General features: G+C 39.5%; 2 protein-coding genes across 7 annotated transcripts; one reads left to right on the top strand and one right to left on the bottom strand.

Moving 5' to 3' along the window:
* Nucleotides 1-5,820: 5,820 nt before the first annotated feature.
* Nucleotides 5,821-10,159, bottom strand: LIG4 (DNA ligase 4). 4 transcript variants are annotated; one of them, XM_050333030.1, is made up of 2 exons: nt 10,079-10,159; nt 5,821-9,460 (listed from the first exon to the last, which is right to left on the bottom strand). In XM_050333030.1, the coding sequence occupies exon 2, from the start codon at nt 9,454-9,456 to the stop codon at nt 6,721-6,723; it is 2,736 nt and encodes a 911-aa protein (XP_050188987.1). In that variant the 5' UTR covers nt 9,457-9,460; nt 10,079-10,159; the 3' UTR covers nt 5,821-6,720. The 4 variants fall into 4 exon arrangements, with proteins under 4 accessions (XP_050188987.1, XP_050188988.1, XP_050188991.1 ...); XM_050333031.1 differs by having other exon boundaries at nt 5,821-9,463; nt 10,079-10,122; XM_050333034.1 differs by having other exon boundaries at nt 10,095-10,111.
* Nucleotides 10,160-10,228: 69 nt separating this feature from the next.
* Nucleotides 10,229-20,272, top strand: ABHD13 (abhydrolase domain containing 13). Of its 3 annotated transcripts, XM_050333035.1 has the most exons (3): nt 10,263-10,381; nt 12,039-12,074; nt 16,859-20,272. In XM_050333035.1, the coding sequence occupies exon 3, from the start codon at nt 16,894-16,896 to the stop codon at nt 17,905-17,907; it is 1,014 nt and encodes a 337-aa protein (XP_050188992.1). In that variant the 5' UTR covers nt 10,263-10,381; nt 12,039-12,074; nt 16,859-16,893; the 3' UTR covers nt 17,908-20,272. The 3 variants fall into 3 exon arrangements, with proteins under 3 accessions (XP_050188993.1, XP_050188992.1, XP_050188994.1); XM_050333036.1 differs by lacking the exon at nt 12,039-12,074 and having other exon boundaries at nt 10,229-10,381; XM_050333037.1 differs by lacking the exons at nt 10,263-10,381; nt 12,039-12,074 and adding an exon at nt 13,763-13,861.
* The last annotated feature ends 226 nt before the right edge of the window (nt 20,273-20,498 follow it).

Genomic DNA, 20,498 nt, shown 5'->3' on the forward strand with positions numbered 1-20,498 from the left:
AAAGGAGTACATTCATGCAGAGGGAGGTTAGGCTGACTAACCAATGCAAAGATTGGTTGGATACTGATGAGCCCAATTATCTGTGCTGGCCACCTGCCTAACTATTTCCTGCTAGTGTGTTCCATTGCTTGTGCTGATCTTTGGGGAACTGTTACTGTACAAATGCTGCTAAATTATTTTAATCTTTATTTTAATTCCTGTTAGCTTTTAATATAATTATAAAAGATAATTTGTGATTTGTGTGTTGTCCAATTGCTAAAACCTTTGCAAGATAATAATTGAATATTAAATATTAAAATTACCTTGGGAATCCTGGAATTTAGCCAAAGGGTAGATAATTGTGGGTGAAGGCTTAACTGAACAGCAGCCAAGTCCTGCCACTGCTCTGGATGGACTGAACACTTCGGTTATGTCGACACAGCATTCTTCATCTCCCCTCAGTCTGTGTAAGAGGCACCTCTGGTCTTTCTTCTTGGCCCCTGTGCACTCATTCTGTTTTGATATCACCAATAACTGCATGGCCAATCGTGAAAACTTTCAAGTCTTCCCATGATCTCAAATTCCCACAGCAGAGTTCTGCCCATGCTCAGGGACCACAAAACCCATGTTTCCTTTCTGCTCCTGAATATAAGCCAGGAGACAGCATGGATTTTCCATAGGCACAAGGCTGCTCATGCCAGATGCTCAACCCAGGCCCAATTCCTCATTCTGACTAGACAGATCCATAGTACAGGCCTGCCACTGTCATGTTGTTGTCCATAATGCTGTTTGGTCTGAACCAAATAGTGTTTTCCAAAACTCTGACAAAGCACCAGCTAGAAAGGCCTGTCCAGGGCTAAGGGTACAGCTATTATGTGACCAGCCTGTTTTAAGAAATTAGACCTTTCACTATATGAATGAGATATAGCTGGTGGCTGACAATACAGTTTAAAGACCTGTAACTGTAACTGGGAAATACTTTTTCTGTTTAGTCTAGGCAGAAAAATGCAAGAAATGGTCATGCAGTCTGTGCCTAGTCCTGGGAACTTCTCATTTCTGCTGACCAAGTAAAACTTCCACAGTCTGTTTTCTAGATGGGAGGAGAGGGGAGGAATGTCCATGTGTGTAGATACCAATCCTGTAACACTGTCACAAATTCTTGTTGTCTAGCCTTTCTATCTGGTTCTGGGATCTCTAAAAATATTCCTCAGCATTGGTAAAGATGAAGGAATAAAATGAGATGAGGGCTGAGGCGAGCCATCATAAGTACCATACAAATCTCATTCTCTCTCTCTCTTCATAAACATCTATATTTCTGGAGCTCACTCACACGTTGGACAGACAGTCATGCAGTTGCAGAAGTCCAGAGGAGGTCATGACCGAGCTATAGTCCCTCCCTGGGCAGCAGCCAAAACATGGGCTAAGGGTTCAGCACCCCAAAATAACCACAGAATTGTGTAAATCATAATTCACTAGAATTCATAAACAAAGACAACCCAGCAAAATGCATGTAGAGACAAATATCATATAATTCCAAAAGCTTTTTACATTAAAAGATAATGCACTATGAGAGAGAATGTGAGCATGATTTTTGAAAGATTGAGTTGGCCATGTCTGCCAAAAATACAGGTCAGGAAGGCAGGTTATCCAACACATATACAGAAGAATATTTTTCCTGTCCCCTTACATGTTAAGACCCAGGTCTCTTCTTAGTGGTAAAATGTTCCTTTAAATCCCCTAGTCACTAAAAAAAGTTAATTATTTCAGTCTTAAAAATTACAGGTAATTTACATATCACCTGTACTGCACCTCAGATGCCATTTACTGAATGTCTGCCAGGAATTTGTTGAAATATGTATACAGCAGTTGGATGTGTTTATATAGCTCTTCAATAAGCATAAGAATTTAAAAATATGAATATAAAAAAAATTTATTCTAGAGTTACCACATAATTCAGAGTGTGAAAAAAAAATTAAAAGGAGAAAAATTGGTTTTTTTCTCCTGTCTTCTATTTAATGAATTTGTTAATGTTGCTATGGCATGTGATCTCACTGCTCTGCCTTGGTTCAGGCAGTCTAGCTGCAGCACCTGCTGTGTTTCAGTTACAGCTAGATGTAATCAACAAAACTGGCTATCCTGTTTATTTCTCTTTTATTCACATAACCACGTTCAGAGATCTGAACAATGTGTTCAGATACCTGTCATCTTCATATTTATTTTTGCCTTGAGTAATCTTTAATTTCTTATTACTCCAATAGCATTGAGGTTTTAAGTTAAAAAAAAAGAAAATCAAATGTATGTAACTATGTCTTATATAATCATATGTGAACATGTTTATAGGACAGACCGAAGAACAACACACAGGCACACAAACTAGCTTTAAACTGGATGAAGAAAATCATTCCACTTTGGCAGCACACAGGTCTGGTACCTAAAATCTATAATACACTAGTCAAAAGAGACCAAGGCTAGGGAGAAACTGTGGGAGACCAGGGAGGACAAAAGCAAACACAAAAACTAATCTGAGAGTAGCTATGTTACACATCTATTGCTTTTACTTGAATACATGTATCTATGCATGTAATTACGCACAGACACACACCAATATCCACCTGCCTGTGACCAGACCCTTGGTTCATTAACTGCAGGTGTAAGATGAGGAGGTTGGAAACATGAATTTCAAAGAACACATTGCCTCTGGTTGCTGCCGTAGCAAAGCCTGCTGAGGGATGGCAGGATGTAGCATATTAGCTGCAGGAAGAAGCTTCCATGTGCAAGAGTGTGGTGAAATCCTACCTCCTGCATGGATACGTAGAGCAGGGTTTACGTTTGTAAAGTCCACAGTCTCAAGAAAGAAGCTGTTACTTTAGCATCCCTGGATCAAGACTGGGCAATCAGATGAAAGTGGTTAAGTTACTGAACCTGTTTTCACTTTCAAAATTCATACAGCTATGTAAAACCTCAAATTGAAAACAAGCTCTTCTCTCAGATATGGCTAGTATTCAAACATTTATACACAACACTGGGAAAGCTCTTTCCACTGATAGGGATGTTCATGTTCATTATAAATAAATTTTGTTTATTTGGGTCTTTTTTATTTGGTTGCTTTGGTGGGGTTTTTTGGGGGGGTGGGATGTATTTTGAGTTGAGGGTCCTTTTGCTCATAGACTCATTAGTTAATTACTGTTTTACAGTACAGGATTATGTAAATTCTATGGTTTTCCTCCAGTTTACTGTCAAATAGCTGTCAAAACCATGCTGATTAAGAGAGCTAGCTATACTAACACCTCTTGTATTGCAAATGAAAAAAACCCAAAACATTAAATTTGCAATTTATACTATGTCACCATTTGACACTTTTCCCATTCACAAGACCCCTGAAATCGGACTGGGAACTTCAGACCTGATTCACAGAACAACTGAGGCTGATTGGCACCTCTCAACATCATCTAGTCCAATTCTATCCACTTGAAGTGTCAGCTAGAGCCGGTTTTTCAGGACTTTATCCAGTTGTGTTTTAAATGTCACCAAGGATGGAGACTCCACAACTTCTCTGAGCAATCTGTTCCTATGTTTCACCACCCTCACAGTAAGAAAGTATTTTTCTAGTTTTAAGCAAAAGTTGCTGTTTTCTTTTGTACCCTGACTGCTGATGACAACTCTCTCAGCCTGGCATTTCAACCAGTTTTCAATCTGCTTCCCTGTCCATTCATCTAGTCCATACTTCACCTGCTGTCCATGGACAGTGTCAAAAGGGTTCCTAAACCCCTGAAAACCAGCATCTAGTGCTCTACCCTTATCCACCAAGCTACTCTTATACTATAACAAAACACATAATGCTAGACAAATTATAAAAATTTAAACAGAACCACAAAGACTTCTATAAGAAACAAAACAACCTTCTACCTGAACCTATTTCCAAATGCTAGTTTGAACTTCATAAAAAGCAACAGTACTATCACAGTAATATCATAGCTAACATTTTCTAACTAGTTCTATACAGAACCAGACTATGTAAATTCATTCTGTTTTGGGAAAGTGATGATGAGAGAGTGGAATACACAATCCCTCACACCATATTTTGTGTGTAACAATACTTTTTTTTCCATGGTATCTTATTTCTGGCAACTTCAGTCCTGAAAACTGTATTTAACTTTATATATGATACGCAACACAGGAGAAAAATGAACTCTGGTTTTGTGGCTTTACATAGTTCCTCTACCTGCAGCATTAACAAAAGAATGAATTTAAATATATTTTGTCACTAACCTAGTGCCAAGTATACGTGTTGAAATTGCCTTGTTATCTCAGTTTTCAAACACAATCACACGCTCAGGCTTTCTGCATCCTTTATAAGAAAAGCAAAGAACATTAATGCTTGCAGTTTGAACTTAAATTATCCCTTCTATGTTCTCTAGAAATAATCTTCCCCAAAATTAAGAAGAAAAGCTACATCTGTAAAAAGCATCCAAATATAATGCTGAATATATTTTTTATAAAAGAAAACAATTTTGAGGTGGATGCCTTTTAATTTCCTTACTTCCAGAAAGCATCATGGAGAAACATTTTAATTAGACCTATAAACTCTACCTTCACTGTTAGGTTTGTATAAGTCAAACTTGGTGTTCTCTCATTCCTATCCCTTCACAGCAAAGAGCAGTAACGTAAAATTTTACAGGGCCATCTACTGTTTCATGGTACAACAGCTGTTACCAGCTGTAGATGCTTTATACTTGCTTGAACTATCTTAAAAGGCATTTCCCTAGTCACCTTTGAAGGAACATTTCTTAATCCTTTTCGTGACATTTTATAACGTCAAGTCCCTCTTTTGAAAGAATTCCAACTGCAGTTACACACAGACTGGAAAGATTAAATGACTGTTGGTCATTTGGGTTTTTTTAACAGAAAAACTGCAGGGCTTTTTAAAATCTCTCACCAGATCTTAAAACTGAGGTGCCATAAACAGAATAGTACACCTTATCTGTTATTTACTATAGTGACAGGTTTTGACTGATTTCACCTGAATAAATGGGCCTTCTTAAAACAGACTCTTTCAAAACATACAGATGGACTCTTTCAGGAAAGATTAACTGGAAATTGAGCAACAGGGACCACACACTTTAAGTGTTTTAGCAAACAGATGTACTACAGTAAAAAAAATTATAAGCTTTCCACAAATTTTTAATTTGGTCCTGGAAAGAAGTTCACATCCAAACCAAATACCAGATGAATATCAGGGGGACAAAGAAAGGTAGTTCTGTGAGGGAACAGAAAGAAGCAAGGAAGCCAACTTTCCTTCATTCATTCAATCCCTTATTGTGTCAAGGGATGCAAGAGGGCTGCTCCACAAGGGAAAGTGTGCTAGGGGAACAGCAAGACAGGCACAAGGCAGTACCCTCACCAACAAATGGCACAGTCCCACCATACAAGCCCCACCCAAGAAGATGAGAAAAGCAGGCCTGGTAACAGTAATCTGTGGTCAATGTTTTTTACATTTTACCTATTTAGTATATTTCAAATAATAAGGGAGCTCCAAAGACATTAACTATAGGAGATAACAATAAACTTCTTTCCAATTAGTGTTTTGTAACATTTCCCAATTCTTTTTACAGTAACTTTTGTATGAACATGACCACAAAAAGCATTGAAGAAACAGGTCAGCTAAAAACTGATTCAGTGTGATCTCCCCATCTGTTTGGTACCATTACTGACATAACAAGAACTCAGACCTCAACCCTTCTCCCCTCAAAGTTAATGCATGAATTATCTAACAGTAAAATCAGAAACTAAGTTTTGTGCTTTTCAAAAGAATTATTGCTTCCTAAAAATAAATACCAGGTAGACTTTAAAAATAGGTTTTATTTAGTAATTGAAAAAATATACATTGAACTGGATATTTGGAAATAAATCCTACATTACTAAAATATCTTAAGAAGCATTATTTGAAAGATAAACTGATAGGTGACTGTAAAAGCCTAGCCCTGTTGCACTTCACAGTTTAGCTTTAACTGTAATAAGCACACAGGAGGTTATTAGTTTTTAAGTAACTGATTTGTATTTCATAAATATAGGTCATTATTAATTCATTAGCACCTCAATCAAAAGTTTAGGTTATTTACAAAGGTTATTTATCAAAGGTTATTTACAAAGAAACATGGGATCTATGCAATATCGTAAAATCAAAGTGCTTCTGAGGCTGTGCAGTGCTCAATGCTAAAACCAATGTAAACAAGTCAAAATAGTACAGATTAAGTTCATAAATTACCAAATTCTGTAGCATACGGAATACACGCAAAACACATCAACAAAAGCACGAATGTGACTGCAAATTGATAAATAAACAATAGATAAATAGTAAAATCTCCATAAAATGGTAAATTATTGTCTCCATTTTGAAAAATAGAGGCAAGCATTGCTAACAGCTAGGACAAACTAGCCAGTTTCAAACATATTTTATTTATGTAAAATATTAAATCTCTCCTGAGATCTGTTTATGCATTAAAAGGCTTACATTATTTATCTTGTGGTGATTTTTATTCCTCCAACATAGATTAGCATCCTCTTGCTTCCACAACACTATAATTAAAAGCCTTCCTCTGATTTCAGCAGTACAGTGTTATTCTTTAGCCAGAGCCAGCTTTAAGCAGACATGAAAACACACAAAAAATTTAAGGCAACCTCATAAAATCCGAGTCCAGTCATTCCAACAAGATTGCCTTTGCTCCAATCGTAAAAACTACTTTAAACTAAGTACTGATTTTCATTCTTTGCGACTCCTTCCTCCACTGACTCTGTTACCCACAGCTCAGTTACAATTTTGAATTTTTTCCCAAATGTTCTCCTGAGTGCTTTCATCTCTTTTACCCGGGAATGATCTTCTCCTATAACAACATGGGAGACACCATCTTCAAGGTGAGAGACTACTTTTGCACCATAAAAACGGAGCTCCAAAGCTCTAATTGATAGTGTTATTCCAGGGATTTTGCTTTTAGGGTCATTAACAACAGCATAACAGTCCACATAAATAGTGTTTCCTCTGAATATACTGAGCTGACAACTGTTCCATGAATAACGTTCTTCTATCTCTGCAATTACGTCCAAAGGCATTGCTTTATTGTTTTTCACTCTTGAGAACACTTCCTTGAGCTGTGCAACATCTGTGTTTGCTGTGTAGCTGTCTCCATAACAATCGTACTCACGAGCAAAATGTTCTTTTGTGTCAGGAGACATATGAATCATAAAGGCTGGTTGCCAAGGCACCAGCATTTTGGTTTGAAAACACTGAAGGAGCCACTCTGCCCTCACCACATCGTATTTGTTGGAAGCAATGATGTTTCTCACTCTGACATTCTCAGCTCCTGCAATGACACAGTAAGTATCCGGCCCCGGGTTCTGTACCACACTGCCACCACATTCGGCTATTCTGCTTTCCAGCTCAGACTTTGTGTATTTCCCTGTTCCTGTCATAACACAAAACTCAACATCTTCAAATACATTTGAAACCTTGTTTACACTAGAAAGATCAGGAGCTTTAAATTGCTCAGCTATTCCAATTACTTTCCTCACCTTTGAAACAGTTTTCCTTTTTTTCTCATGTGGCTCATCATACTCATCTATATGAAGGTGCTTAGATGCCAGTTTCCCTTCTGCTTTGCTTCTGAGATCTTCTAACATGTCTGAAGTCATGCACTCATACCATTCTTTGTCCTCTCTTATCTTCTCGATTCGGGGGAATCTCAAAGTACAGTCAGTTTTGTACATATCACTGTCAACAATTTCGGCTGCCTTGATCTGAACTATGACAGAGTTGCAAGGTTCAATGTACATTTCAGGTTTTTCAGTTCCACACAAAATGTTGCAGGGAGGGTCCTTCCTATGGTAGGGCTTCCAGTATTTAGCCAGTTTCAAGCCTAGATCATACAACTCCTTCATAGTATAGCCAGAGCCAACACGACAAATTGAGTGGAAAATGGTTGGTTTTTCATTTGGAGGGGGCGTCTCTGCAATAGCGCACAGAAAATGAGACATCATCCCACCACGTGACCCCTTCCCCCAGTAACCACCAACAATTAAAAGGTCTAGCTCATCCATCAGTCCATTGACGTATTCTGGCTTGATTTTTAACCAGCCTTCCCCGCGTTTGTCAGGTTTGTAGGTGGACATGGGATCTTTCACCATAATCCCTTCCTCTCTGTTATCTATTGCTTCATTTAAAGCATCAATTACTTCTTTTCTTGTTCTGGCACTTTTCTTATTTACAATATGAATCCTGCCCTTTACCGGGGTAAATACGCTACTTAAGATTTCATATCTTTTGCTTAGTACTTCGTGCCCCAACTTCTGATCATTAACCATCAACACGTCGAACACACAGAAGCAGGTCTGCAGATCAGAGTCCTCCACCATTCTTTTTATGTCAAATTTGTTTCCTTTTTGCATAAAGGTTTGCGTCTCAGGATTGTAAGCCATCATTTCACCATCGAGAATGCAATTTTGTATATTGCTTTTAAATACATTATGAATAAATGGCGTTAATGAACCTTCAAGGGGTGAAGCACCAAACTGCTGAGTATAGTCAAACCCATTTCGGGAAAAATATTTATACACATCCCCATCTTTGTGCATCTGCATACGCTCACCATCCAGCTTAGTTTCTATGTAGAATATCTGGTTATTCATTTGTTTCTCAATTTGCTGGACATCTGCAATGGCAGCAAGCATTGGTTTAAAGGCAGAAAACAACATGATAGAAACATCACTAAGTGAGACAGAGGGATCATGCAGCTGTATACAAACTTTTTCCAAATCAGTTGTGACATTGTGTAATTCAGCAGCATCAGGATGAAAAATGGAAAATATAGTTTGTTGACTAACGCCAAGCTTTAGATCCTTTATAATCATCCGGATAAGCCATTTTTGTTCCAGTGCTGTGCTCTGGGTAATTAACTGAAGAAGGCTTTTCTTTAACTGACCCTTGTTTTTCGCAGCATTATTACTAGCTATCGCATCTAAGTGTTCATTGACTTGTTCTATTGTCAGTCTGCCTTGTTTTGGGCTCCTAGGTTTCAGCACAAAGTATGCGATCATTGCAAAATCTCCAGCGTCTCCACGTGAGCCTGTAGGTGTTCTGTAATTTAAAAGCTTTGCAGCGTCTTTTCCATCTTTTGGTAAATGAAGCAGTTCAATATACAGTTTTGCAAGCATAGTTTCTTTAATTCCATATGCCATCCTTTCTCTTTCCAGCTGTGGAAGAATAAGCCGCATAGCTGGGTAAAAGGAATCTGTGACGTCTTTCTCTTTTTGGTGAAGTGCATCATGGAATTTCCTCCAGGAGTCCAGAAAATCCTTAAAATACTTGGTCTTCTCCGGACGAGATTTACACTTCTGTATTCGCTCCAGAGTAGCGCACAGATCTGCGAAAGGCACGTGAGAGGCCACTGTTTTTTTAGGAGGCTGCGACACAGGTGCGAAAGCCATCAGTCTGCTTTTCATCAAGAACAAAAAAAGGTATATATTTTTAGAGAAAACACCAGCACGTTATTCCAAAAAAACCCCCATCTGTAACTACTATTTACCTTTATTTCTCCTTTTTCGAACTAAGATTTAACCGTTATCTTTCTTAAAGGTCATCAGCTGGTACCACTGTCCTTAGTTAAGGGTCACACTCAGCAGTGGGGCTGCGACACTGAAACACCGGCATCACCTACACAGAGGACTGACTGATTGCAAGGCAGGAGAAGGCAGCGCGCTCCCCTCCCGTTGGTGCCCAGGCAGGAGCTGTCCCTGCTCGGAGAACGATTTCCTCCTCCGCCCCGCCCGGGAACGCAGCCTGCCCCCGACACCGCCCGCCCTCGGCCCCTGTCAACCGGCCGCTCCCCGCGCTCCGAGGGAGCGGTGTCCAACGGGGCCGGCACCGCTCCCGGTGCTCCTCCCGCGGAGAGAGACCCCACTCACCCAACCATCCCACATCCCTGTGCCACATCCCCCTGCCACGGTCACGGCGGGGGAGCGGACACCTCCCGGGGAGGGGCACCTCCTGCTCAGCACGAGAGGAGACTGCGGGGGCGATGGAGGCGCAGCCACCCCGGGCGAGACTTACGTGGAGCCGAGGATACCTGCAGTGAAGGGCTGACACCAGCTACCCCCGCCCCGGAAGAGGAAGAGCGGCCCGCTGATGCCGCGGTCCGCGCTCCTCCCCCGGGCCGGGGCGGGGAAGCGCTGGCGGATCCCCCGGTGCGGGAAGGCGGGGAGAGAAGGGAGAACGGCCGGGCGGTGACCTGGAAGCGGAACCGCGGCTGCGGCGGCTTCCTGCCTCGGGAGGAAGGAGCCGCGGTTGAAGTTGCGCGTCGGGGTCTGCGCTGGCCCGAGGCACCGGCGGCGGCCGCCCGGGAGGATGCGGCGGGTGGGTCTGGCCGCCCTGGGGCCGGTCCCGCCCCGCGGGGGGAGCGCTGGGCACGGGGAGGTGGCGGCCGGCCCCGGCCCCGGGAGGCCGCGGCGGGGCGGGCGGGAGCCGGGGCGGCGGGGGCGGCCGGCAGGTCTGGTTGTCACTTTGGTGTTGGGGGTCTGTCCGTGCATAAACGCGGCTTTTTCCTGGGAGCGGCTGGCAGGCCGGTTCTGTCCCCGCGAGTGCGCGGCTCCTGTGCCGGCCTTTCGGGACGTGGCTCCCGAGGAGCTGCCGCGTTGGCAGCGCCGTCAGAAGTTCCTGCAGGTGCCTTCCTGCGGAGCCCCGGGAGATCTTTAGCTTCCTCGTAGCAAGGTCTTGGTCTACTGTTTCGTTTGTCTCCGCTGCCGTAGGGAACAATTCCTGCAAATGGGGATGCTTGTAGGAGGTGGGGCTGATGATGATAACTTTAATGTTCTTACTGTGCCAAGTGACTGTATTGGCAAGGCTGAAACAGGTGGTTGTCTTAGGTAAAAAACAAAATAATTTAACATGCTTGTGAAGTAATATGTTTTAGAAGCCTATACTCACTGGAAGACTAAGGTTCTAAGATAGCCAGCCTTGGTTAGTTATTGTTTTGGCGGTTTTTTACCCAGTATCATCATTATTCAAGACATGCCTCTAAGGTTCATTAAGACTTGTCGATTGTAAAAGGAGGTGTAATAAGAGTTAAGAGGAAAACACTTTCAGTTATGAACGTGTACAGTCTGATGCAGAGTTGTGAAAATTCCCTGTTTGAACTAAGTAGGACAAGTGGTTTGTTGATTTTAAAAGCCAGAGCCCTTAAATGTGTTATTCTTGCTGTGCTTTTTCCTTTGTTAGGAGTCACTGCTTTGCTGTCATTTTTCCTTTTTCTCTTTTCCTTTCTCTCCGTAGTACTAAGGAAGTGTATTTTTCCTGTCTTGTGGGTTTGTAGATTGTAGCTTGTAAATTTTCTGTTGGATCAGTTCCCATCTGAAACTAATTTTTTACAGCTGAGGACTTAATATTTCTGTTTACAGGAGTCTTCTGAATAAGTATGAGTAAATGTAAAGCTTGAGCAAATCTTATCTGTGTCTGGAGCAGGTAGAGTCTAGGAGAAGGAAGTGTAGTAAAAACCAACAGATGTCTTTAGGTATTTCTTAAAAACACAGAGAAATAATCTGATTTTGTTTGTTTATTTTAAAACACAAAAGATTGCAGTGAGTGCTAAGACTTAACTCTTAAATGAGGAAGCAGCCATTAAACACCTGATTGTGCTTCTTAGCACTAACTTTAAGGCTGCTCATACACTAAAAATTAGTTTGAAGGAGACAATGTAAATCTAGCATAACTTCATTTTTATGCAATTTTTATATTATATGTGTACTGTGTGTACAGTCCAGGACATTTTGATGTGATTGTTGAACTTCATTGTAAAATGTTTTCAAGTTCATCACATGTTTCAAACAAGTGTTCAGCTTAATAGGTGAAGCATGAATATGAAATGCGTAATTTCATCATTAAAGTAGTTGTAGTTCTAGGGGGTTTGGCTGTTAGCACTTCTTAATTTTCTTATGAGTAACTGAAGGCAAACAGTAAATTATGTGTGTAATTCAAAAGCAATTTCACTCAATTCATAAATGGAGTTGTCTTTCAGGCAGAGATGAAACCTGGGAAATCATCACATCTAAAGGTAAATGCTTTATAATGTGATTGGTGTATGAAAATGGCACTTTTAATATTAAAAATATGGACAAAGACAAAACAACAGAATTCGCGACAGATACAAGAGTAATTTCAGCTGCTGTTCAAAATGAATGAAAAATTGTTCACAAGTACTCTAAGTATGCACTTGAGTTTTCATGATTTTTCAGTCAATAATGGCATTAACCAATTAAGAATAGCATTAGAGCAAAGCAGAATATCGTTAAAGTACCTTGATCATAAAGACTTTATTTTTTTATTTTTATTGCTGTGAGTGATTTGTGTTTTCGGTAGCTACCTAATTATGAGATTTGTAGCTCGTCTGATAGAACATACAGGTCTGCAATAGCTCCTCGACTGTGGATTCAGCAGTGGAGATACTGAAGTGTATATACAGGTGTGTGTGTGTATATCAGCATAGTGTATATCCCTCTGACATAAAAGTGAAACTCATCACTTGCAAATTTCCTTTCTCTTTTGAGGGGCAATACAGTTTATGTGGCAGTGTAAACTGAACTAGTCTTTAAGCCAAAGGTACAGCAGCAGTCTGGCTAAGTCTTACTTTCATTAGGTCAAGGTTGAATTAGGCTGGATTGCTGTTCTTGCGTGTTAATGATTTCCACAGTAGAACTTTATATTTCAGTACTGTCTTCTGCTTGTCTTTGAAGTATGCAAGCATCATCAAAGAAATACTTGTAGGAAGCATCAGGATTCCCAAAGGCTAGCCTTTCTAATGCACATTATCAGAGGGACAGGAGAAAATGTGAAGCACGTGCATTCTAGAGGAAAGACCTCTAATCATATTTGGGAATGAGAAAACTGAGAGAAGAAATTATGAGAAGAAAGCAGAGGAACTGAGTTTACATAGTCTGGAGGAAATGAAGGTAGATTACGTATTTGGAGGTTAATGAACCTTGAACTCAAAGTGAAGAATTTAAGTAATAAGTCTCTCTTCTTTTTAAGTGTATTAAGAAATATTTTCCAGTAGTAAGAGTAGCGTAGAACAAGAACAGCATATGTAGGAATTAATGTTAACGTAAGAGTTACTTAGGAAAACATCTACCAGATAGAACTGTATGGTTCTGGTGTTGTTGACTATATTTGTCACAGACATTGACTTTCATGACAAGTTTAAAAAAAAATGCCCTTATGCTTGTTTACATAGCCTCTAACTTAGTTTAAATAATCAGCAGTTATAAAATACTGTGAATGCTGTAAAATGGGATGTGACTCTTTGTTATAGGAAAACTTCTTGCAAAGTCATTTGCAGAGTTACAACAATTACTTGAAATACAGTACCGCAATGCAATGTTCCTTCAAAAAAAATTTTTAAAAATTTTTTTAGTGAACCAAGAATAAGTTCCAGGGAGTTAATGTTTTGTCTAGGAGATTTGGGAAGGAAACCTGTAGAGAAATCTTATTTCCCTGTATGATACAAAACTTCCACTACCCTGCCACTGGCCAACTAGCTGACTTCCCTTGGTTCCCATGTCTCCATCTGTAATACATGGGTGATGTTTCATGTTATCTCTTTAGAGAGCTGTAGAGGCAGTACAACTGAGATAATCCTGTTAAACAGCCATGAAAAAAAAAAAAACTAGTCATACTTGCATAAGGCAGAAATTGATTAAAAACTTCTCTTTTAGAAGACATAAAGGTGTGCCTGCTTCTTGGCATAACTGGAACATCAGACAGTTATGGAGCAAGTCCATGAGTGGTTCTTGTAGTCCAGGAAGAGAAGCAGTCTTGTCTAGAAAGAGGGACAGTTTTGCCCAGGTGATGTGTCTTCTCTGTTTCTTAGTTTAACCTGGTCAGACATCAAAGTCTAAATACATTGCTCTCCCTTTCCTATCCCCCTCTCACACCTTTCCCTGACTATTCTGTCCCCCTATTAGTTGCAAAAATTAGAGATACAGGAGAACTGTAACACATGCTCTTCATACATCAACACAGAGTTTTTGCATCATAAGATGTTACATTGTAAAGTGTTTGAAAGGTGTATAACTTCCCATCCAGCACAATACGAGTGGGAAATGAAGATCAAGAAGAGAATTTTTTTGTGTCTGTGTGTTGTCTTGCAGTATATTGAACAGTCTCAAATCTCATACACTTTGAACAGTCCTAAATCTCATACACTTCAAAAAGTGCTGACCTTATTGCTCATTGAAAATTACTATATTAGCTTACCCTTTTTATTTCTGTCCTTCAAGTGGAAATTTGGTTCTGTTTGTATCATGATCTGCTGTTCAGCTCAAATAAGACAGTGTTTGAAAGGTCTGTTGCATTGGGCTCCATAGAAAGCATGGATTGTAGCTTTATTGAGAATAAGGTTGTATTAGTTTGGTTTAGAGTCTCTTCTAGGCCTGTGCGTTTGAGAAACCATCTTTTGTCTCTCCAGTGATCTTTCAATTGGTATTGGAAGGAAGTGGGGAAGAACCTAGGAGAAACTTACAGCTTAGTTCTCTAGCTAACAAATCTTTCAGTAGGATGTGAAGTATGAGATATGGGCTGATTCAGGCCTGGAAATCAATGGAACTAGTGAAGCTTATCATAATGGGGAAGAAAACTTTAATGGTAATGTAGTTGTTCATTAGTGCAGAGTAGTCCACTTAGTTTAAATATGTACTGAGTGTGTAACATTTGTGGCCATGTAGTTTGCCCTTCCTGTTAACTACTGTGTTTTGAGTTCTAGTTGTAGGATGCATGGGTTTTAGAACTCCACTAGCAAAGTTTATATATATATATATGTATATATGTATATATCTCAGAAATAATCACACGGCAGCAGTATCTCAGTAGTATAACATTTTGATAATATTAGCCTACTAAAATAAAAATAGAAGCAGTGCACAAATGAAACTAAAATCAGCTGTATCTGTCTTCAAGCAACAGTCCTTAGTGTATATGGGAATTTTGCAAAGCTTCATCACCTTAAGCGAGATTTTTATTACTTCTTTGTCTTTTATTAGTTTTATGTGGGTTTAATCATGGGTCTTATACTCTTGTGAATGTCTTGATGAGAAAGCATTTTTGGAGTCTCTTTTTTAAGGAAGTCAGAAAAATTTTGATTAACATAATAGATGAGAATGGTTTTACTCTCTCATTGTCAATGTTCTTATAGTCTTGAAATGTAATGCAGGAAACATTTGCTACCTTCATTAGGAAGCTCTCTTGGAAATTGAAGTAGCTACTTTATATGTCTCCTAATTGCTGTGAGTTCTTTACTAGAGAAATGGATCACAAGAATTAAATTGTCTTATAGACAATATTTTGTGCATACTTGGATGTGGATGTTAAACATGAGCTTATAAATAATACAGGAGAACAAAGCTGGGATAACTGCTCTGTATTACTTTGTATTTCACCAGTTTTATGTACTTAGAGTAGATACATTATATAAAATCTTAATGACATGGTTTTGGTTAATATTTGAATCTTTAGATGTAACAGATTAGTTTTATTTTGGATTTATTTCTAATTATTGCATAAAATAGTTATGGATGGCAGTTTTTCCTGGTCAGATTGGGTGCTTAACATATCTGTGGAACACAAAAGCTGTGGCTGCAGAGGTCACTGGTTATCACTTGTTCCTACCAGGATGGCTGGTGCAGAATACTTGGATGCATCTCTGCATGTCAAACTCCTTTGGATTAAATTCAGATTCTTACTGCATTACATCATTTCAGGAGATTATAACTTTGTGTCTAAACTGTAATTATTATCTGCTCTATGACTCAGTTTTGTTAAACAAGTGAGCTTGTGTTGTCATTCCAGGCAGTGTGGCAACTGAGTGGTGTGCTGTAGTTCTCATGTAAGTGTGGCAGTTTTTACCTGTTCCCAGCAGTAAATACTGGGAGAGATTATATGTATACTGGGAGATGTAACTGTCTCTTATCATTGGAAAGAAGGTTTAATCTATGGTCATTAACATCACTCTCCTTGTTTTATGCTGTATGCATGTTTTTGTCATGAGTCTGTTTTCATGTTTGGTCCTTTCAGCAATTGTGCTTTTCATTAATCAGAGAACAGTGTAGTTAGCTGACTGTTTTCAATGTCTTGTGTGATGATACAATCTTCCATTCAGCTAAAGACTTAATATGAATTATTGATCTAATAGTGGAAAACTAGCATTGCAAAACAGAAACAATCAAAATCTAGCAAAAAAAGCTGTCACAAATATAACAACAGTGTAGTATCTTACTATAGAGGAGTCTCTTCTGACCCCTTCACGTGTTGCTCTGTAATCATGGTTGATTGAGATGCTGAAAGACAGCCACTGATAGCAGAGCCAGGACGCATGGTGAGCCTCCACTGGCTGCAAAGTGATGTGCACAGGCTTATTGAATGCTACTTAGCAACGTAAAAATAAAGGCTATTTTTGTTTGTGTTCTGGGTTTAAAATAACTTATATAAGAAGCTTTGACAAACTGGTGATACGGTCTGTATGGTTGTTCTCTTGGTTGGAAGGGAAGACTGAGGGGAAAGCATAAGTTACTATGGTCTCAGTCAACCAGTTTTCTAGTGCTATTAATGGATTTTGCTGAAATACTATAAATAGGACTTTGAAGAGTTCTAAAGCCTTTCCTTATGATTGCTTTTCTGCTTGTTTTACAGAGTCAAATGGTTTCCAAAAAGGGAGTTTGCCACCAAATATGATTTTAATGCCCTGATATGTTGACTTGCCATTAATCTTCTGCAAGCATGAGTGCTTAAATTGCATCATTTTTCTTTTCCCTTTATTTATATGCATACCTTTGGCTTTTTTTTTTCCAGGATTTACTTGGAGTAAAAGATCACTGACTTCTACAATGGAAAAATCATGGATGCTTTGGACCTTTGTTAAAAGATGGCTACTAGCTTTGGCTTCCTGGTCTTGGAGTCTCTGCCGTATTTGTCTTTTACCCCTGATAGTGACTTTCCACCTGTACGGAGGCATTATACTACTTATATTAATATTTGTATCAATAGCGGGTATATTATATAAATTCCAGGATGTGCTGCTTTACTTTCCTGAACAGCCCTCTTCATCACGCCTTTATGTTCCTATGCCTACTGGTATACCACATGAAAACATCTTCATCAAAACCAAAGATGGAGTTCTTCTCAATCTTATCCTGCTGAGATACACAGGGGACAATGCAGCTTATTCTCCAACCATCATTTACTTTCACGGCAACGCAGGCAACATCGGCCACAGGTTGCCAAATGCTTTGTTAATGCTGGTAAACCTGAAAGTAAACTTGATTCTGGTCGATTATAGAGGGTATGGAAAAAGTGAAGGAGAAGCAAGTGAAGAAGGCTTGTACTTAGATTCTGAGGCTGTGTTAGACTATGTGATGACTCGGTCCGATCTTGATAAAACAAAAATTTTTCTTTTTGGCCGTTCCTTGGGGGGAGCAGTAGCTATTCACTTGGCTTCTGAAAATTCCCATAGGATTTCTGCCATTGTGGTGGAGAACACCTTTCTTAGCATCCCTTATATGGCCAGCACTTTGTTCTCTTTCTTTCCAATGCGATATCTTCCCTTATGGTGCTACAAAAATAAATTTCTGTCCTACAGAAAAATCTCTCAGTGCAGAATGCCTTCTCTCTTCATCTCTGGGTTGTCTGACCAGTTAATTCCACCAGTTATGATGAAGCAACTTTATGAATTATCCCCAGCTCGGACTAAGAGATTGGCAATATTTCCTGATGGAACTCATAATGACACTTGGCAGTGCCAGGGTTATTTCACTGCACTTGAACAGTTCATCAAAGAAGTAATAAAGACTCACTCCCCTGAAGAAATGGCGAAAACATCATCTAACGTGACAATAATATAATTGATATTCTTCTTTGGGGTAGGGTGGGGGGAGTACCTGCACTGTACCTTGATTTGTGATAAGTGGTAAAAGAATGTCCATTTTTAAATGTATGTCATGTCTGTACTTGCCTAAAGAGTGAAATTAAACTTGGAAAGGTCTGATATTTTATTAAGGTGTTCCAGATAACTTTTACATTTGCAGCATTGTAAATGAACCATTTTATGTCTTTCTCATACTTTTTTGGTATCTCTGTCCCTAAATTCCATTTCTTTGATATGTACAACAGATGCTATTAAAGGAACTTGCTACAAAAGTAGTACAGAATGTATTAGTTTAGAACATCAGGAGGCTCTTCAGTATTCACTGCTGTATGTGTGAGCTTTTTGGACAGCCATGGTTAGCACAATGATTTGTTGCTTCTCTTAGAGTTTATTTACAGTGTGCCATGCATGAGATTAGTGTTTTATTCCTTGAAATTTTATATTATGCAAAGTGGGAAGTCTTTAATGTGCTAAATAATATAAAATAACATTAATGGTAGAGTATACATGCAGGTATACTATCCTGGGTTATTATTAGTTTTTTATGGTTATGCAAACATATATATTTCAAACTGCAACTGAAAATGAAAAAAAAAAATATTTTCCCTGTTTTCATTTTACTATTTGTATTATAATAGTGCACAGAAAGTTGTATGTGCCTAAACATCACGACTTCAGGATTTTACCGATTTTGCCATAGAAAATAGAAGTAACCTTCAGAAAGACAGCAGTGCAATCTAAGCTCCCTTCTGCCTCAAGCTTTCCTCACTGATGTACACGCAAACTATTTGTTACTGGTAATCTGCTTGTGCATTTTGAGGTGGTATTTCTCAAGGTGAAATGGGTGGTCATACGTACAAGGTAAAAGTAGGTATCTGTGTTAGTTTTTTAGGCTGGTAGTTAAATGTATGTGCCCTTTATTTATACCTCCAGAAGAAACAAATTCAAATAATAATCAGCCATCACTTGATTAGAGATGAATATATACAGTTGTTACAATAAGGATAATAAAAATGGGCAGGTAGTCTAGGCAGTGCTATTATTGAGAGTAGGAAGGCTCTGCAGATACTGACTGATCAATGGGCCAAAGCCAATGGTATGAGGTTCAACAAGGCCAAGGGCTGGGTCCTACACTTGCGTCACAACAAGCACAGGCAGCACTACAGGCTGGGGGAAGAGTGGCTTGAGAGCTCCTCAGCAGAAAGGGACTTGGGTGTGTTGGTCAACATCCAGCTAAGGATGTAAGGACATAAGGCAGTACTGTGTCTGGGTGGCCAAGAAGGCCAATGGCATCTCGGCCTGTATCAAAAATAGTGTGGCCAGCTGGACTAGGGCAATGAATGTCTGTCTGTACTTGGCACTGATGATGCCACATCTTGAGTTCTGTGTGCAGTTTTGGACCCCTCATGACAAGAAAGACATTGAGGTCCTCGAGCGTATCCAAAGAAGTGCAATGGAGCTGGGGAAGGGCCTAGAGGGCAAGTCCTATGAAGAGCAGCTGATGGAGCTGGAGTCGTTTAGTGCGGAGAAAAGAAGGCTCAGGGGAGATCTTACCGCTTTCTACTACCTGAAAGGAGGTTTTAGCAAGGTGGGTTTTGATCTCTTCTGCCATGTCTCAAGTGGAAGGACGAGAGAAAATGGCCTTAAGTTGCGTCAGGGAAGGTTCAGATTAGATATTAGAAAAATATTTTCACTGGAAGAGGTGCTAGGCCTTGCACTAAGTTGCCCAGGGAGGTGGTGGAGTCACCATCTCTGGAATTATTCAAGAACCATCTGGATGTGGCACTTGAAGATATGGTTTAGGAGTGGCTATGGTGGTCTTAGTTGATGGTTGGACTAGATGATCATGAAGGTCTTTTCCAGCCTTGATGATTCTGCAAAGACATATGCTGTTAGCTCAGTCTGTATTGGAGTATGGGAGCGATTTATATCTCTTCTGCAGGTTTAATTTCCCATCCACTGCAGCTGATTTCGCCTCTTCCAAATATTTCTTTATTGGGAAGAGCAAACTGGAAAATCTTCCACACAATCTGTATGATTGCCCTTCAGATTGAAATTTTTAAATCAACGTTTATACCATGTTGTTCTGATTCAGAAAAGCATCTCAGCACACACCTAAAATCTGTTTCCTGAGGGACAATGGTATTTTAAGCTTGTGCTTAAGTTCTTTGGTTGAATAAAACTGCTTTCCTGAACTGGTGCCTTAATGGTTATGCCTCCAAATGGAATTACAGTTCTTCTGTACACATGGATAATAGTTATCAGCAATTTGTAGATAGGGTGATACATCTTTACGTAAATGTGACCTTTTTTTTTTTTTTTTAAATTTTTAAATATATTCATACCAGAACTTGCTGCTTTCTCTGGTAAGTATGTTTTATGATACTATTATTAAGGTTTTCTTAGAGTTGATTGAAAAAAACTGTAGGTCTTTTGGGATCTATAGACCTAAAATCGTAGAGCATAGTTTTAAATCTGAGTGAAACCAAAACTGTCTTTTCAGCCTTACAGTGGTGGTGGTTTTGTTGATTTTTTTTGTGTGGGGGGGGTGGCAAGCAGGCAGGGCAT

The sequence above is a fragment of the Myiozetetes cayanensis genome, unplaced genomic scaffold (genome assembly GCF_022539395.1).
Source record: "Myiozetetes cayanensis isolate MyiCay16 unplaced genomic scaffold, myiCay2020 scf5-8, whole genome shotgun sequence".
Lineage (NCBI taxonomy): Eukaryota > Metazoa > Chordata > Aves > Passeriformes > Tyrannidae > Myiozetetes > Myiozetetes cayanensis.

Coding starts and splice junctions, on each gene's coding strand:
- LIG4 (XM_050333030.1), bottom strand. CDS start 9,456: ATGGCTTTCGCACCTGTGTCGCAGCCTCCTAAAAAAACAGTGGCCTCT.
- ABHD13 (XM_050333036.1), top strand. CDS start 16,894: ATGGAAAAATCATGGATGCTTTGGACCTTTGTTAAAAGATGGCTACTA.